Source organism: Kogia breviceps, chromosome 12, assembly GCF_026419965.1.
Source record: "Kogia breviceps isolate mKogBre1 chromosome 12, mKogBre1 haplotype 1, whole genome shotgun sequence".
NCBI lineage: Eukaryota > Metazoa > Chordata > Mammalia > Artiodactyla > Physeteridae > Kogia > Kogia breviceps.
Window position 1 is genome coordinate 37,466,141 of NC_081321.1, and position 18,177 is coordinate 37,484,317.

Consider the following 18,177-nt stretch of genomic DNA (forward strand, 5'->3'; position numbering starts at 1 on the left):
AGCACCTACCGCCTTACCCTAGGTTAACTACAAAATTGCCTCAATGGCCCCTCAGTGGTACGGTGTATGGCTGCAAATGCTTCTGGATGGTGATCTGCCGGACCCCAATCCCACCCTGTAAGTTACCCTATAATTGACTGATCCATTGATTATACGCAGCTGCCTGCCTCATTTTTCAGTCTCAAGGTGCCCTGTCAGTTCGTGGGCACTTTTCGGTCCCTCCGTCCTATAGACACATACTCTGAGTATGATGTTTGATACTCTGCTGACATATTACCTAATAGAGAAGTTTAATCAGGTAAGCTGATGACGCTACCTTATGCAATAATTTTTAAAATTATTTTGAGAAATCTAATTTGAAAATTAGCTGAAAAAATCCCCCACTGGGGCTAAATTGCCTCCTCCATTCTTCTAGACATTTAAGGCAAATTTTCAGATGCCCCCTCCAATAGGATTATTTTTTTCCTGTAAATTGGGGTCATTTTTAATTTAAAAAATGGAACTCAGTCACTTATTCACTTTAAAATCTTAAATATGTCGCTTATAATGATAAAGCAGATAGTTGCTTTGCATATTAAGCAGTTTCATGTGTGAAGGGCAACCAGACTGAAAAGAGCCAGCAGACTAAGGAGGCTTCGTCTATTAAACCAACTCTTCTTGGGTAGATTTCTAATTTTGCTACTTGTGACTCGTTGTGTTTTAAGGGAAAAAATAATAATCATTTCCATCTTTATTATGTTTGAACGACTTATGATCCCCCCGACCCTTTATTCCTTTTCTCCCAGATTGGCTGTGAGCACTAATTACATTTATGAGTTTACTTATGGCCCATGCTTTACATAGTTGTTCTGTTGGTAGAACATCCCTAAGGGTTCTGTGCAGAGATATTTTTTAAATGATTCTCATGATAAAAATAACTTATTAGCTGAGTCACCTGGGAAATTTATTTATCCCTTTTAAGCCTCTTTTTCCTATCTGTAACAGTGGTGTTGGGGGGGGTTAATATTTCCCATTTCAGGGCTTCTGTAATGAGGGATAATAAACCTCAATTATCACACTTAATAAATTAAAGCCAGTATAAATTCCATATATGTATGTATATATGATACATACACACACGTAAAAATATATATATATATATATATATATATATATATATATATATATATATATATCTCACCTCTTACAATTTATAAAAGGATCTGTGTTTCCATACTCTAATCCTCACTGGATTCCCCTTCTGGAATCTATTCACAAATAACAATGGTCCTGTAAGCAGTCTTCTCAATTAGTCAAGAGATTATTATAAGAGTTTTTGGTTCTACATTTTATACGTTACTAACAAATAGTACTTGCAAGGGCGAACTACCATCATCTTTCCATACTAACTTTCATATTATAAAAAATAAAAAATATGGCTTTGGGGCTCGCTCTTGGGCAAAGAGGGATGAGAAAACCATGAAAAGAACTTCACTGCTCTCTTTTAAAAACATTATTCTAATATATTGAAAAAACAAAGAAGTTTGTTCTCTGTAGCTGAAATCTGCACTCATATCTTTGGAATATGCCTTCACTTTACTATGATCTAATCAAATTTGAAAGCCCCAAAGCTCATGATTAGGAACCAGATCTGCTGTTGCTGCTTTCAAGCCAAAAATAGTTTTTAAAACTGAAAGAATCAGAGATCTAGTCATCTCAAAGTAATTATTCTATATTTCATAATTTAGAAAAATAGAAATCATAAATTATAGCCAACAATTTACTCTAGACGTTATTATCAGAGAATCACTCTTTCGTTTTCCCAACGTATTAGAATTTTTTAAGTGAGCGCTAAAATTCTTTTTATTAATAAATCCATTAGCAAGTAATAATAATGTATTTTGACAGAGCCCCAAACACAAAATTTGCTACAGCCCCAGTTTTTGGGCTGTGTTTCAACAAAATAAGCAGAAACATAATTATTTGGAAATTAAAAAAAAAAATGTATGATATTCAGGCCTTACCTCAGGTGGCCTGAACCAGAACCTCTGGTTGGGGAATGTATAGAGGGTACCTGCTGGAAACTCTTGTTTATCTAAGTTTCCCCTGTGATCCCATGGAGAAGCCTGGGTTTAGACCTATTGTTAGACCACTTGGTAAACCAGATGACACTAAAAGGTGACAATCATCAAGCAAGAGTCATGGCAAAGAAAAGCCAGCAATATTGCAGGGTGTTTAGGCTATAAACTCTTTTAACAGTGCTTAGCAGGTTGATCCAAATCAGACGTCTTTTTAGAATCTGAACTGTGTGTCTTCTTGTCCCTCTTATATTTCCACCCCCATAAGTTACACCTATGTCCCCTCTGATTAACATTTCAGAAAAATGTTTATTTCGAAAAATAGAAAAAAAACATTTTCTGGGCAAATAAGTCAAGCAATCAGAACTAAAAATTAATTTAAAATTTTTTAAAAAATATTTCAATCTCTCTAGGCCAAACGGTGAGGATTCATGTAGAAGTTAACTATAAATTAATGTTTTAGGCCATTAGTTCAGATTATAAGTCTTAAAAGTGTATTTTTAAAATGTAACTCATGATTAACTAGACAGTCTGTTACCATGAACCTAATATCTTCTAATTATAGTGAAAAAATATTGTAAGCCCAGGAAAATTTCACATCAATGATCTTTGCTTGATTTTTCCAATGAGTATCCACCTCTCTCACAACTCTATAATAAAAAATACTAAGTACCTTAAAAGAATAACCCAGTTACATAAATCCAGATTATTACTTAGAAGGAAAATTATATAAAAGTTTTGAGTGGAACAAATTTATAAAGTACAAATTAGTTCCGTTCCTATATTTAAAATACATGTGATCAGGCTACTACCAAAAAAAAAAAAATAAAGGTCCACGTAAGAACTTAAAATTCCACATCATAACAGTCAGTTCTATGCTTTACATCACCGCGCCTTCCTAGTCCTGTCCAAAACAAAGCTTTGCTTTGCAGCATTCAGGATTTTTGTTTTCTTTTTCATTATTTTTATTTTTATTGAAATAGTTGATTTACAATGTTGTCTTAGTTTCACTTGTACAGCAAAGTGATTCCGTTTTTTATATATATATGTTTTGTTTTGGTTGTAAGTACGTTAGTTTTGATCTCAGCTCAGCCTATCCTTTAACCAAGCATCTGGATTAGGACCTGCCAAGATCAGGCTCTCCAAACTCCCCACTCTAGCACTGTCCATGTCCCCTTGCCAAAGGCAGCATGCGTTTCCTAGGAGCAAGGGTTTGAGGGCTGAAGGACCCTAGAGAAAAGGTTGAATTCAGAGAACCTCTGCAAACTCCCTGCCAGCCAGGCTCTTTCACCCTGAGCATTGGGGTCATCACGGGCCCTGGAGGCAGCCCCTCCCCTTGCTGGAGAGTGTCAGTGGTTTGAGCGAGTTTTCCCTTGTGTCCAGACTCCCTCATGACCTTGAACAAATCACAGTATCTTTGAGTCTGAGATTCTCCAAACATGAACAATGAAAGGAGTGATGATTTCAAAGGTCACACGGATCACAGAATTCTTCCTAATTACTTAAATGGCAGGAACTGGAATAAAATGTTTTCCTACAGGGACTTCCCCGGTGGTGCAGTGGTGAAGACCCCACACTCCCAATGCATGGGACACAGGTTTGATCCCTGGTCGGGGAAAGATCTCGCAAACTGCACAGCGTGGCCAAAAAAAATAAATAAATAAAATAAATTAAATTTAAAAAAATGTTTTCCTGTAATATCTTTGGGGCTGAAGGATCTTATCTAACCGCTAAGGTCTGTGTTTAAAAGGCAGAGGCAGGGACTTCCCTGGCGGTCCAATAGTTAAGATTTCACCTTCCAACGCAAGGGGTGCGGGTTCGATCCTTGGTCAGGGAACTAAGATCCCACATGCCTCAGGGCCAAAAACCAAAACATAAAACAGAAGCAATATTGTAACAAATTCAATAAAGACTTTAAAAATGGTCCACCTCAAAAAATAAAAATAAAAAAAAAATCACTGGGCAATAAAGAATTGTCAACGCAACTGAGCAGGGGCTAACATCCTATTCCCTCCGCGCACATCCTGACGGCTCACCCACTCCTTAACCCCCAGCTGACCAGCGTCTGCCCCTGGGAGCCTGGCTTGGCACTTATCAAGCTGTCACCAAGTACCCAGTTGCCCCAAAACCTCCATTGCCAAAGTCAGTCCTCCCTCCTCATCAGGTTCTCCAGTTCTCCAAATATTTGTTACTGTTGCCTACTTCCATCTTTTAAAAATTCTCTTCTCTTGGCCCCAGGGACAACACATCCCTGATTCATTCCCCTTTGCCATTTTCTGACCTCTCTTTTGTCTCATTCTTTGGCTCCTTCTCCCTCCCCATCGTTAAAAATAACCACTTTTTGACCCTCTTATCTTTGCCAGGAAGAATCCCAAAACTGAGCTCTCCTCGAAACCCTGTCACTAACTCACTGTGTGGCCTCAGACAACCCACAACCCTCTCTGGGTTTCATTTATCCCTGAGAAAGGAAAGGAGCTGGACTTGATGATACAACATCATAGTCTCTCGGAGCTAGGCAGTGCTACGCTAGTCTGTCCTAATCCCATTCCTGTCCTCCATCAGCATATGGTACATTTTCAGAAAGCCAGTCCAAGTCTGTAATGCAGCTAAGACCACCAGGAAGTCATCAATTCCAGGGTAGAACAAACCTTAGACATCACCTAGTCTGAAATCTTCATTTCATAGCTGAGGAAACCTAGGTCAAGAGCGGGTACTCGATTACCTCACAGCAGGAATGGGAATAAGGAGGAGGTCTCCGGGGCTCTCACATGTTCCAAAATCAGAGCTTAAATATCTTCCAAACCTGGTTGAAATGTATAATGGTATCAGAGTAAAATGTGATATAAAAGGTATACACTGGGTAGGACACTTTAGAGCCTTTTTCCCTCTCTAAAAAAAAAATAAACTCTGTACTGTAACTCGAAGAAATTTGGAGAAGTATTTGCTATAGAGGGTGCTTAACACAAAAGTAGCAAAATCAGATCACATAAAACATCTTAGATGTATATTTTTAAATAGGCAAATAAAACAGAACATCAAGTCGCAGAACACATATATTTACAATAATTCAAATGTCCAAAGCACAATACAGTGGTATCTCTTTAACAGTTCATATAATTTAAGACATACATTCACACAAGCATATAAACAAATACTAGTCTCCTAGACCAAAGGTTGAAGAAGTTACTCAGACGTTTTGGCACTGACACCTACATATTTATGGCAACAAATAATGATGGCTTTAAACTCTCAGTAAGATTTTTTGCACAAAGATAGGAAATGTACAGAATGGGAAGAAGACAGTCAAACAAATGTACCTTTACAGTACTATTTATCTAACACCATATGGGATGCGGCACTGCTCAGTAAATTTGATCAGGATAGTCTATTTACTCTGGTCTGCAATGATGACATGAACCGAATTATTCCCAAATCTAACTTCACTTTGTGCTTTATAAATAATTGCTGCTCAGTCCTCCCTTCTACATCTTTTAAAAATGAACACAACACTTTTCTTTAACATAACTCAACTTTGATCCCAATAAGTTAGTAAAATTTTTTTTAAGAATACTAATACTTGGAATTTATTTTTTCTTTCAAGAATCCTGAGTGAAAGGACAGTGTCAGTCGTATCACCTCCAGGCCAGCTTTGAAATTATCAGTGGTGCTAAAGACTAAGATATTATCTAGAACTTAAACGCTGAAAAACCACCCCATCTTTCTCTGGCACGAACGTAAGTGCTTTAGCACATTTCCTATTAACCAGGGAAAGAGACCCTTTGGTTGTATTTCAGAAAAACAAAACAACCCCATTTCTGTCCTGCTCTTTATTTCTGCAGACCACACACAAAGCTGAGTATGAAGAGATTCAATCACTACATCATAAAAATACAGGCACAAAATTAAGTGGACGCCACAAAGGGTGTGTCTGAAAACACCGAATTGACTGAATCTGAGTCAGATTTCACCCTCGTGGACTTTAAGATGCCCTCAGCTATGACCGTTTCACTGGGAAAGAGCCTGACTTTCCCATTCTGCCCTGTTGCAGTATCCTTCAGGGGTTCCAAAAACACCACTCTTTTCCCGGCCCCTGCCTTCCGTTCATCGGCGGGGGCATCGCTTTCAGGGCCAGGAGTGAGAATAGATGCATGGGCATTGCTTTGGTTTAACATATTTTTTCGTCTCTTGGGTTTACATTTGCAGGGACACGGTGTCAGATAGAGGTACAGAAGTACCAAAACAATGCTGGCCACACAGGCTGCAAGAGTGGTAAAAGCTGTGTTAAATGCCTCGTGAGCATGGGATCTGTTTACGGTGAAATTGCTCACGTTTATTGTGATATCCACAGTTTCATTTAACAGACGTTGCCGATTCATTGCAACACAGGAATACACTCCAGCATCCTCAAAACGAGGACTTTCTATAACCAGACTTCCATTGGGAAATATGTGAAAGTTTTCTATCTCTTTATCGGGCTCCAGCACTCTGTTATCTGGACCGACCCACATGAAATCGGTATTCACGTTACCAGTCTTGCTATCACAGTGGACAATCAGCCTTTCCCCCACTTGAGCCTCATGAATGAAGCCAAGGGCACGGAAGGAACCATTGATGACACTGTCAGAGCAGTTCATAAAGCTATCCTGGGGCAGAAGCACCTGATGGAAGTGCCTAGCGCCAGACCACAAGCGACAGGTATAATCATTCTTAAAATCCATCACTGAGCTGAAGTGCCTACGATACCAAAAGATCAGCAACGAGTAAAGGGAACAGTCACAGACAAACGGGTTGCCATGAAGGTAGATGCCTCTCAGCTGCTTTCCTGGCACTAAATTTATATGATGCATCGGCAGGGAGGGGATCCGGTTATAAGAAACATCTAGAAACATCAGTTCTGCCAGCTTGAACCTTCCAACGTACAAATCCATGGGAAACTGCGTGAGAAAGTTTCCACTTAAGTAGAGTTTTTGCAGTTGGGAGAGCCCTCCAAACGCTGAAGGGTCGAGATAGGAAATGTGATTGTTGTAAAGCAGGAGCACTTCCAGAACCTTCAACTCTTGGAACACTGCACTTTTCACAGTCTTCAGCTTGTTGGATGATAAGTCAAGACACTTCAGATTTGGAGTGGTGGAAAAACTGTCCATAGAAATGCTCGTGATGTTGTTATGCCGAATAATGAGGGTGTTCAGCTTTACAAACGATACCGGAATCCACTCAGAATCCAGAAGCCCAATTCTGTTATAACTCAGATCCAGTATCTTGATCAGTCTGAAAAGGTTCCCAGGCACCTTGGACAGGTTTTTGTTGGTGCAGCTGACGATGTCAGTGGCACAGATGCAAGCGGTGGGGCACACCCCGGAGGCCCCACGGCTCGCAGTCACCGTGATCACCAACAAACACAGCAGTTCCCTGCAGCCCGGTCTGACAACTCCAGGCAGGCTGGGCAGTGCGTGTAAACGTAAAGACATTATGGTCGCCTCTAAGGCTCTTCCAGACGCCTTTTCCACCAGCTCAGCCTCCCACCAGTGAACCTGGTAAACAATCAATATTTAAAGAGGGGTAAAAAAGCAAAGTTAACTAGCACTAGTTAGCCCTTAAGAGAAATATCTGGCTTTCTTTCCAATAACTTTTGAAATGGAGGATTTTTTTTTTTTTTCCACACTGGGGTGCCTATGTGTCCTTTTACTGTTGGATGCAATTTTTCCTGGGTTACTCCTGCTTACAGACATTTGCGGTCCCATTCTATCAACACAACCGTCTCAATATCAGAAACTCAATTGTTTTTTAAGGTGCATCCTGCGTTGTTTTTTTTAACTCTCTCCAAGAGTCACAAAAATATACAAACGCGTCTTATAAACAATTACACGGAAATACTTAGCAAGCCACCCGTCCAGAAAGCAACTCACAGAGCTGGGAAGCCTCACGGGCTCCGGGGATAGGCCGCCGACGGTGGTGTCTTCGGCAGGTCTGTGCGTCTGTCTGTCTGTCACTCCGGCATCTTACGAGTTCCTTTCCCTTTAGCTCCCGGCGGGCGGCAGCCTCTCGCTGGCTCGCAACTTTGGGGAGTTTCAGGCAGCCGCAGCGGCGGCAGCAACCCCGGGCGCAGGAAACGTCTCGGCCGGCTGCGGTTGCTTCTCCCCGGCTCTCTTCATTGCTCTGCTGAAGGTACCGCCTGGGCGCTCTGGCCGTCGCGTGCCCGCGCGCGGGGCGCCTTGCTCCCGGAGCCCGGTCCGAGGGGCGGAGGCGCGGGGAGGGGGTCGGACTCGGCCCCGCCTCTCCGCGCACGGGAGGCTGCAGGGCCCGGGTTCCCGGGCGGCGCCGGCTGGGTTTTATCCCCGCGCGTCCGGGGTCGGGTGCGGGGCGGGGAGACCGGTCCCGCCCCCGCACGTCCTCCCGCCAGCCGGAACCAGCTCCCGGGCTGCGGGCCGGGGGCGCGCGGCGCGGGGAGAGGGCGGCGGCGCAGCCAATCGGGGCAGCGGCCGGCTCCCCCTTCGCCCCCACCCGGCAGCCCCGCCGCCGTCTCCACCACCCTCCCCCCAATCCCGGGTCCCGGGAGAGCGGCCGCGCGGGCGGGGCGGGGGTCGACACCTGAGGCCGGGGCCGGCGTCCCCCGGGATGAGGACGCGCTCGCGCACTCCTGCCAGTCGCGTCCGCGAGCCCAGCCGGGGTCAGCAGGGTGATAGGGTTGGGGGAGGTTAAGGGACACGCCCAGCCCCGGAGGGAGAGGTCGCACCCTTCAAGACCCACTTCGTCGCGGCAGCGCAGGTCGCCTCCCTCTCCCACCCAGTCCGCTGAGCTTCCCGACCTCTTTACGGCTTGCTTTGGGCGAAGGCCAAGGGGGCTCGCAAAGCGCTAAGTGCAGGAGGTTTTAAAGGTTTACAAAAAACAAACACAGAAGCTGCCTTCCGTCTCCGCCGTCATTTGGGGGCGGGGGGCGGCGCAGAGAAATGGGGCACGTTCCCTCCGGTGCAACAGGATCTCTTCTGGGGGAAAGGAACCGGGAAAGCGCAGCGGGGACACTCCGCACCTCCCTGGGAAAGTTCTATCCCTTTCCTAACTCATGAGGAAGCATCAGGGATGGTCCCCCGTTCGCGAAGGAGAAGCTCAGGAAAGAAGGGTTGGAGCCGACCTTCCGCCTGGAAGGCAAAGATAAAGAGTATTAAGATTAAAAAGGAAAAAAAAAAAATCCCAGAGCCAGACTTTTTTTTTTTTTTTTTTCAAAATGTGTTCGCGCCGGACAAGGGCGGAGGTTCTTCATCCTTTCGCGAGAGGCAGGCTAGGAAAGTTGCAAGCAGGGTGGACAAGGCCAGGTGACAAGACCAGGCAAAATGAGGTGGGGGAAGGGGAGTGGAGCTGATGAGCTTTTCGATTAAAAATCCATTTTTGGTTGATTCCGAGATCAGTTTTAACGATGGGACTTTACTGAGCCAACTGACCCATTTAGCCGTTATATCCGGATTAAAAGAACTAAATTACTGCGCTGACAAGAGATAGTAACCAAAGCAGAAGGGAGGGGGACATTGAAAAGAGGACCAAATTGAGAACAACAGTTGGGGGCAGGGCACATAACTTGTAATATTACTTAAAAAATAGAAGCGATGACGTAGACAATCAACTTCCCCCCACACACACGCACACCCACTTGCGGTACGTGAATTCAGTGAGAGTTGTTCTCCACATTGTCCATGAATGGATTCATGTGGTAGCACAGACCTGCTAGGCCAGGGCCAAATTTAAATAGAATGGTGTGCATCATTAATTTAGTTAGGTTTTTTGTGGGATGAATCTGAAATAGCACTGGGAAATTAAGATTTTTCAGGTGAGAGCAGCTTGATTCAGATTAGTTTCAGTTTTATGAAAAGTTGCAGTTTATCATAAGACTACAGCCTGAAATGCTTCAGAAATGCATTCCTTACTGTGAGCTCCCAGGGGAGAGGAAGAGGTTGAGATTTTCTAAAGTTTAGGCCACACTTCCTTGGGTTCTCAAAACAACTTGGTCTCCAGGCCTTCATTTTTACAGTTAGAATGATTAACACAGAGAAATAGATTAAAATTACTCAGAGGTATACTTTTTAAATGACTAATAAATGACCGGGTATTTGCAGTATTTTACTGAGTAACTAACATCCTATTCAAAAGAAAACATGGGGGCTTCCCTGCTGGCGCAGTGGTTGACAGTCCGCCTGCCGATGCAGGGGACACGGGTTCGTGCCCCGGTCCGGGAAGATCCCACATGCCGCGGAGCGGCTGGGCCCCTGAGCCATGGCCGCTGAGCCTGCGCGTCCGGAGCCTGTGCTCTGCAACGGGAAGGGGCCGCGACAGTGAGAGGCCCGCGTACTGCAAAAAAAAAAAAAAAAAAAAAAAAGGAAAACATGAAAGTGGGAGAAAGACCTGTATTTAAAAGGAAAATAGTCTAAAAACAAAAGTGACTTATGGGGCTTCCCTGGTGGTGCAATGGTTAAGAATCCTCCTGCCAATGCAGGGGTCACGGGTTTGAGCCCTGGTCTGGGAAGATCCAGGGCTCTTTCTGGTATCCCTTCTACCAGATCCACTCTTCCCACTCAAAGGTACATTCCACAAGGGTGAAATGTTATGTCTTGGACACTGCTCTTTTCTTAGCTTCTAGAACCCTGCTTGACACTGGCTTGTCATTGAAGGAATTTTTGATGAATCAACTGCTGAATGGAGAACCTATTCTAGGCTTACCTGACCTGAATCTGCTCATTGCCCTCCTGCTCTTTATACTTCAAAAAGCTTTTCTGAAAAATAGAAGAGAGGAAAAGACGACCCCCGTGAACATTATTTGAGTCCTGGATCCCACAGTGCCTGAAGGCCACTGCACAATTTTACTTCCTTTCTAATTACATTCTCCACCCTGCATCCTTTTTCTTTTTCTTCTTTTTCTCCCCTCCCCCCTCCTCCTCCTTTGCTTAAATTATTTTGAGTTGTGTTGATGTCACTTGTGACTGAAAGAGTCCCAGTATATATAATGATGGTAATAATAAATAAATATGTATTGGGCTATTATGTGCCAGATCTGAGCTCTGTGTTTTACATGCATTATTTTGTTTATGGCTCACCAAAACCCTGTGACATTGTATAATCCTATAACGCAGATGGTAAACAACTGTGTTCCAAGTTATCTGAAAATGGAATGGGACAAAATTAGCTTGAAGCTCCACTTGAAGGATTTAGATTAAACAGAAGAGAGACATTTTTGACAGGGTAGTTCCAGCCTGCAATGGGTTGCCAAGACAGATGGTTGAGTTGCCTTCTCAGGAGTTTAAAATAGGACACACAGATATTTCTCTGGTCTTTTCCACATGGCATAATCTATTGGTTTTTTTGACCATTCAGTAATGACTCCAACGGATAGGAGAAAGTGAATTGACACTTGATGTGATTCTGAATCTAGTGTGCTCAGGCATGTGTGGTCCTTTGAGTGTCTGGCTGGGATTGGAAGTAACTCCTGACTGGGGGCAGGGATTTGAGTAGATGAAATCCCAGGGCATTTTCTAGCCCTATGATTTCCAGAATTTCTCAGGTTGTAATCAAAGATGTAAGGAATTAGGTATATGAGACAATAAATTGTAACAGCACTAGTTTGATGACTTCAAGTCATTTTTACTAATAATGAACACTTTAATAGCACTTTATATGCTATGCGGGGCTTTCACTTTCTGTGTCTCATTTGATTCTAGCACACCTGTAACCAGGTGTAGTTGAGACACCAATCTAAAGTTGCCTCTTTTTTAAAAAACTTGTTTTATGCAAGTATAGTTGATTTACAGTATTGTGTTAATTTCTTCTGTACAGCAAAGTGATTCAGTTATACATATATATATTCTTTTTCATTCTTTTCCATTATGGTCTATCACAAGATATTGAATATAGTTCCCTGTGCTATACAGTAGGACCTTGTTGTGTATCCGTTCTATATATAATATTGATAGTTTGCATCTGCTAACTCCAAACTCCCAGTCCATCCCTCCCCACCTCCCTCCCCTTTAGCAACCATAAATCTGTTCTCTATGTCTGTGAGTCTGTTTCTGTCTCATAGATAAGTACATTTGTGTCATATTTTAGATTCCACATATAAGTGATATCATATGGTGTTTGTCTTTCTCTTTGTCTTACTTTGCTTAGTATGATAATATCTAGGTCCATCCATGTTGCTGCAAATAGCATTATTTCATTCTTTTTTATGGCCGAGTAATATTCCATTATATATATATATATATATATATATATATATATATATACACATATATGCCGTATCTTCTTAAGCCAATCATCTGTTGATGGGGACTTGGGTTGCTTCCATATCTTGGCTATTGTAAATAGTGCTCCTATGAACACTGGGGTGCATGTATCTTTTTTTAATATAATTTTATTTATTTATCTTTGGCTGTGTTGGGTCTTTGTTGCTGCGTGCGGACTTTCTCTACTTGTGGCGAGCAGGGGCTACTCTTTGTTGTGGTGCACGGGCTTCTCATTGCGGTAGCTTCTCTTGTTGCAGAGCACAGACTCTAGGTGTGTAGGCTTCAGTAGTTGTGGCACGCGGGCTCAGTAGTTGTGGCATGCGGGCTCTAGAGTACAGGCTCAGTAGATGTGGCGCACGGGCTTAGCTGCTCCGCGGCATGTGGGATCTTCCGGGACCAGGGCTCAAACCCGTGTACCCTGCATTGGCAGGCGGATTCTTAACCACTGTGCCACCAGGGAAGCCTGCATGTATCTTTCTGAATTATATTTTTCTCCAGATATATGCCCAAGAGTGGAATTGCTGGATCATATGGCAACTCTATCTTTAGTTTTTTAAGGAACCTTCATACTATTTTCCATAGTGGGTGCACCAATTTACATTCCAACCAACAGTGTAGAAGGGTTTCCTTTTCTCCACACCATCTTCAGCATTTATTATTTGTAGTCTTTTTGATGATGGCCATTCTGACCAGTGTGAGGTGGTATCTCCCTGTAGTTTTGATTTTCATTTCTCCAATAATTAGTGATGTTGAGCATCTTTTCATGTAAGTTGCCTTTTTTTTAAACCTTGGAACACATCAGGTGTTCTTCAGGGACAGCTCACAGGAGTTTCTAGCTCTGCAGGAGCCTGACTGTTGCACGCAGAAGCTTTCTGCTGAGAGCCCACTCTGGGGGCAGCACTCCTGGCAGGGTTTTTGCAATGTGACTGCAGCCTAGGCCTGCAGGAAACATAACATTGCTCACCAGCTCTGGAAGTGCGCTCCACTCCTGCAACAGCCTTTTGACCTGTTCCGGTTGGTTTTTGTAAATTGCCCAAGATTTAAGGTAGAACCAGATCTCGAACCCAGTACTATGTCTCTGGCTGTATGGAGACTTGAGCTCCAGCCCCTGTGCTCTCTTAACTCCAAGTGACATATGTCACCTTGTGGCTGGATTCTTTGGAAACTCTGTAGGCTAGAAATGGGGCAGGGAGTGGATATGGAACATGCAAGAAGTACCCACATACCCTCCCCAGGGAGAGCCCACAGGGGGGCAACTCCTCAAGCAATCACCATTCACCCACCTGCTCTTTCCATCTCCTGTCTTCATGGACATGGACTGGAAAGGATCTTTGTTGTTGTTCTTTTTAATTTAGCTGAAATAAAATTCACATAAACAAAATTCACTGTTTTGACCATTTGAAAGTATACTATTCAGTGGTTAATGTCGTGCAACCATCACCATGATCTAACTCTGGAATAATTTCATGACTTCCCGAAAGAAGCCCTGGACCCATGAAGCAGTCACTCCAAGTCCCCTACCTCCCAGCCCCTGGCAACCACTAATTTACCTTCTGTCCCTATGGATTTGCTTATTCTGAACATTTCATATAAATGAAATCATACAAGATGTGGCCTTTTGTGCCTGGCTTCTTTCACTTAGCATAATGTTTTCAAGGTTTGGAAGGGTTTTTTTGGCTAAAGGTTGTAGAACCAGTTGGGATCATCCCTTTGAAAGTCTTGCATAGTTGGGTTAGTTGCACTTGAGCTTAGACGTGGGGCATCTGCCCCTGCCGTTGTCAGCCTTGAGGCCAGAAGTCCCATGTGTCCAGAGTCTTCAATTATGAAACTATCAAGCCCCTGTGTGATTATAGAAACCTAGCAGTCTTCTGAGCTAAAGACATCTAAGTTCTAGGCTTGGGCAAAACTGCTTTCATCTCTCCATAAAACCCAAGAATCAATTAAGGATATGACAATTCATGGTTTCTTAAATTCCTTTTAACTTCAAAAAATGAATCTGATTTTCTGATCACAACCTGTCTCCTGTTGCCCAGGCCCCAGGAAGACAGACGATTAGAACACAGGTACTAACCAGTTAGAGCCGATCTGGGTTTAGTTCCTTCCTCTGGGTCAGTTATCGCTGCACCGGGCCAACACAAACTCCTGCTCTTTCTCCCCAGTGATGTCAGTCTCATGGCTGCTTCAGGAAAAGCAACTGAGGGCACGTTGTCTATAGTTGAGACATCACTTTAATTTATTAAGTATTCAATCATGAAGGGGCAGCATCATTTCTCAGAGGAAAAAAAAAGTGTATCCTTAATGTGCAACAGAGATGTGGGTGAATAAATGTACATGCATCCATCATTGTGCCATATTGTGATTAAAAATAATGTGGCAGAGAAATATCTGGTGACATAACAAAAAATTACCAAAAACGTGCTCTTCCAATTTTTGTAAAAGAAAATACATATGTATATTAATTATATATATGTATCAAAGGTAATCTGAAAGAATATATACCTATCATAACAGTGGTTTTAAAATTTTTCTTCTCTTATCTGCATTTTCTGTTTTTCTGCAATGCTTTTGTGATAAGAAAAATCACAGAGACAACTTATCATTGTTTAAAGTCACCGATGACTAAGTCATATACATCAATGTTTCTTCTTTATTGTGATTACTACTTAATATTCAGCAACTCTAGTTTTAGAGAACAAACCCTCTTCTGGCTTCTCAGGCAGGAAGTGACTCTGATTTTCCCTGGTTTGAGATAATAATTGCTGTCCCCTCTTAGCACAACTGTCATTTATTTGGCAAATATTTCCTGAGTATCTGCTATGTTCCGGGCACTATTCTTTTTTTTTTTTTTTTTTTTTTTGCGGTATGCGGGCCTCTCACTGTTGTGGCCTCTCCCGTTGCGGAGCACAGGCTCCGGACGCACAGGCCCAGCGGCCATGGCTCACGGGCTTAGTTGCTCCGCGGCATGTGGGATCTTCCCGGACCAGGGCACGAACCCGTGTCTCCTGCATCGGCAGGCGGATTCTCAACCACTGCGCCACCAGGGAAGCCCCGGGCACTATTCTTTAGCCTGAGAATTTTAGCAATACACAAGTGCTACTGTAGCTCACAAGTCTTACTAGAATGAGGCACATATAGTCACTCACATATTTCTTGTTGGCCAACTGTCCATATTCCCAGGTTTGCAACTCAACATCCTTGGTTGGGATCAACTCCCAGCAGCTGTGAATCCTTCCCGCTCACAAAACATTTTTAGACCAGCCTTTGTAAGGAGCGTGATCCCCTGCCCTATACCACCATTGGTTTTTCAATGAGAAGCAAAAAAAAAAGTAACAACTAAAAACCTTTTTTCCTAATCCTAAAGGTACTATGCATTCCTTGTAGGAAAAGTGGAAGATACAGAAAAACTGTAGAGAATCAGAGAATGCCATTTATAATCTTACTGGTAAATTTATTTATTCATTTATTTATTTATTATTTCTTTTGCGGTACGTGGGCCTCTCACTGCTGTGGCTCCCACCTCCGTGGAGCACAGGCTCCGGACGAGCAGGCTCAGCGGCCATGGCTCACGGGCCCAGCCGCTCCGCAGCATGTGGGATCCTCCCAGACCAGGGCACGAACCCGTGTCCCCTGCATCGGCAGGTGGACCCCCAACCACTGTGCCACCAGGGAAGCCCTGGTAAATTTATTTTTGCTGAAAGAATAAATCCATTGTGAGGTGCCTGAGAGTGTTGCAAAAGGATGGTTTTCTCTTTGTCATAATTATGTAACAAGAGAAACAAGCAGACCTTTCTTTTCTTTCTTTGTTTTTAATACTCTGAATTCTCAGCCTTCGGAATGAAATAAGCAGATGAAAATTTGCTTTATGAAATTCAGTCTTAAAGCCATGCATGTAGCATTATGGTTCCTTTTATGACTGGTCATAAATGGTAGGTGCTCTAATTTTCACTTTGCTTTTTATTAGCCTGAAGGGATCGTCTATTTGAATTCTTAAATGCTGTTATAGCTCTCAAAACTGGGGCCAATTTTCTGTCTCTGAAAAATAAGGATAATTTTTAACAAACCCAGTTTAGAGAACTAGATGAAGCATTCAGACTCCAGTTTTATGTCCTTTAAAAAATATGATTTCCTGTAGTAGTAATTAATTTATCGTACCTTTGTTAAGGTGATACTTGATTATTCAAGGAACTATCCGATTGGAAGCAATCATTATTTGCTAGTCAACATTTACACAAAATAGAGTAACATAAAATTGAGAGAGAAAATAATAAATACTCTATTATATAACCAGCACTGTTGCAAATACTAATTTAATTATTTTCAGCAAATCCAAGGCCCTCTCTTGGTGAATGCTCCGTGAGTAATTGGCTCTGAAACTCTGACCTTTCAGTCTGTGCTTGTGGAAAGAAACATTGTATTCAAATGGGGAAAAGGCAGAAGGACCTCTGGAAAGATCCAAGGAAGTGGGCTTGATAATAAGACCCAACATTCATTCTCACCATCTACCAGGCTTCTCATTTAATTCTTACAGGGGTCCTAAGAGACGGTCATTAACATCCCCATCTTCTAATGAGGGCCGTGGGGCTTAGTTGATTTATATAACTTGCCCAAGATTAGTGGTAGAACCATATCTGTCACCCAAGTCTACCTCTCTCTGATCTCATGCTCAACCATTAACTCTAATGCTTCCCATTAGGGAGTAGAAGGGTCAGCCATAATTTAAATTCCATTCAGCAAATATTGTTAGTTCTGGCCACACTCCCAGACCCATGATATGGTTGCTCTCCTCTAGGAATTTGTAGTGTTATTAGAATAATTATAGGATATAAGACAATATATAATTCATTCCATTTCAAATTGGATATTACCAAGAGCTAAAATATTTGCAACAGAAAATATGTACTTTGGGCACTGAAAATTCCAATACAAGTAGAATTTTAGGTCTTACTTTTTCTAATTGTAGGTCAACCATTTCTTGGTTGACCAAGTAGCTGATTCAACAGAGTGAATTGGATGCAAATAAAAACATCATTCAGGAGAAACTATTTGAATAGTCAGTGATGAAAGTGAACTCTCAGAATTAAGCAACAATAATATGAATCCTTCTGGCTCAGAAGGATTTTATCCACACCATTCACAATGGAGAATAACAAGCAAGGAAAGTAGCATCTCTCTCCCCTGTCATGTGCAAAGGGCCTGAAACATCCTCTAATTGTATGCCAGAGGGCAATGTATTAAAAAACAAAAAGGGCCATGTGGTAAAATTGAGCATTGAATAAAGAATCATATCTCTGGGTTCTGGTGCCAGAACTTACATTTACTAACTGTGTGACCTTAGGGAAGTTGAGCTGGTCTTTCAGACTCTGAAGTCTCCCAATTGTGAAATGGAAATGCAGTACCCATGTAGGCTCTATTTGAGTTCATGAGGCTGATGGAGATGAGACGTGTGGAAAGTGCTTTGGGAACTATAAAGCTGTAAAAAATATTACAGTGAGTCCTGTTCATGTGTTGTTCAACCTTATTGCCCTTGTGCCTTGGATGTGATCTGACACAGCCCAGATGTTTAACAAATGTTTGTTGAACCTAATGGAACCGAAGCTAGGTCTGTGTACAAAATAAACAGATCTGGAGAGGTATCTCACCACAGTGATGTTTGTACTAATTATATGGCTCCCCTGAGCTGGGCTGTACCAGAGCACAACAGGTCTTCATTTTGTCCTCGTTTGGAGAACCTGTTGTTCGCTAAGCCCTGCCTTACTCTCCATGGTACTCTCAGCTGCTGCAGATGGGAATGAGCCGCCAGTCTGCATGCCTGGGCTGCCCAAAGCCCCAGGGGAATTGAAGCTGGCAGGTTGTGGGGA

General features: G+C 42.7%; 2 protein-coding genes across 9 annotated transcripts in view; one reads left to right on the top strand and one right to left on the bottom strand.

Annotated features, from left to right (window-relative positions):
• Positions 1-5,092: 5,092 nt before the first annotated feature.
• Positions 5,093-8,477, bottom strand: AMIGO2 (adhesion molecule with Ig like domain 2). The gene is made up of 2 exons (XM_059080713.2): positions 7,964-8,477; positions 5,093-7,588 (listed from the first exon to the last, which is right to left on the bottom strand). Exon 2 carries the CDS (start codon positions 7,523-7,525, stop codon positions 5,960-5,962), a length of 1,566 nt encoding a protein of 521 aa, XP_058936696.1. The 5' UTR covers positions 7,526-7,588; positions 7,964-8,477; the 3' UTR covers positions 5,093-5,959.
• Positions 7,937-18,177, top strand: part of PCED1B (PC-esterase domain containing 1B) — a 275,588-nt gene continuing 265,347 nt past the window's right edge. For all 8 annotated transcript variants that reach the window (XR_010835797.1, XR_010835798.1, XR_010835799.1 and 5 more), the window contains exon 1: positions 7,937-8,222. The gene's annotated coding sequence lies outside the window, so the exon portion shown is untranslated. The remainder of the gene's footprint in view (positions 8,223-18,177) is intronic.

What these genes read in the sequence shown, in the direction of transcription:
- AMIGO2 (XM_059080713.2), bottom strand. Translation starts at nt 7,525, where the DNA reads ATGTCTTTACGTTTACACGCACTGCCCAGCCTGCCTGGAGTTGTCAGA.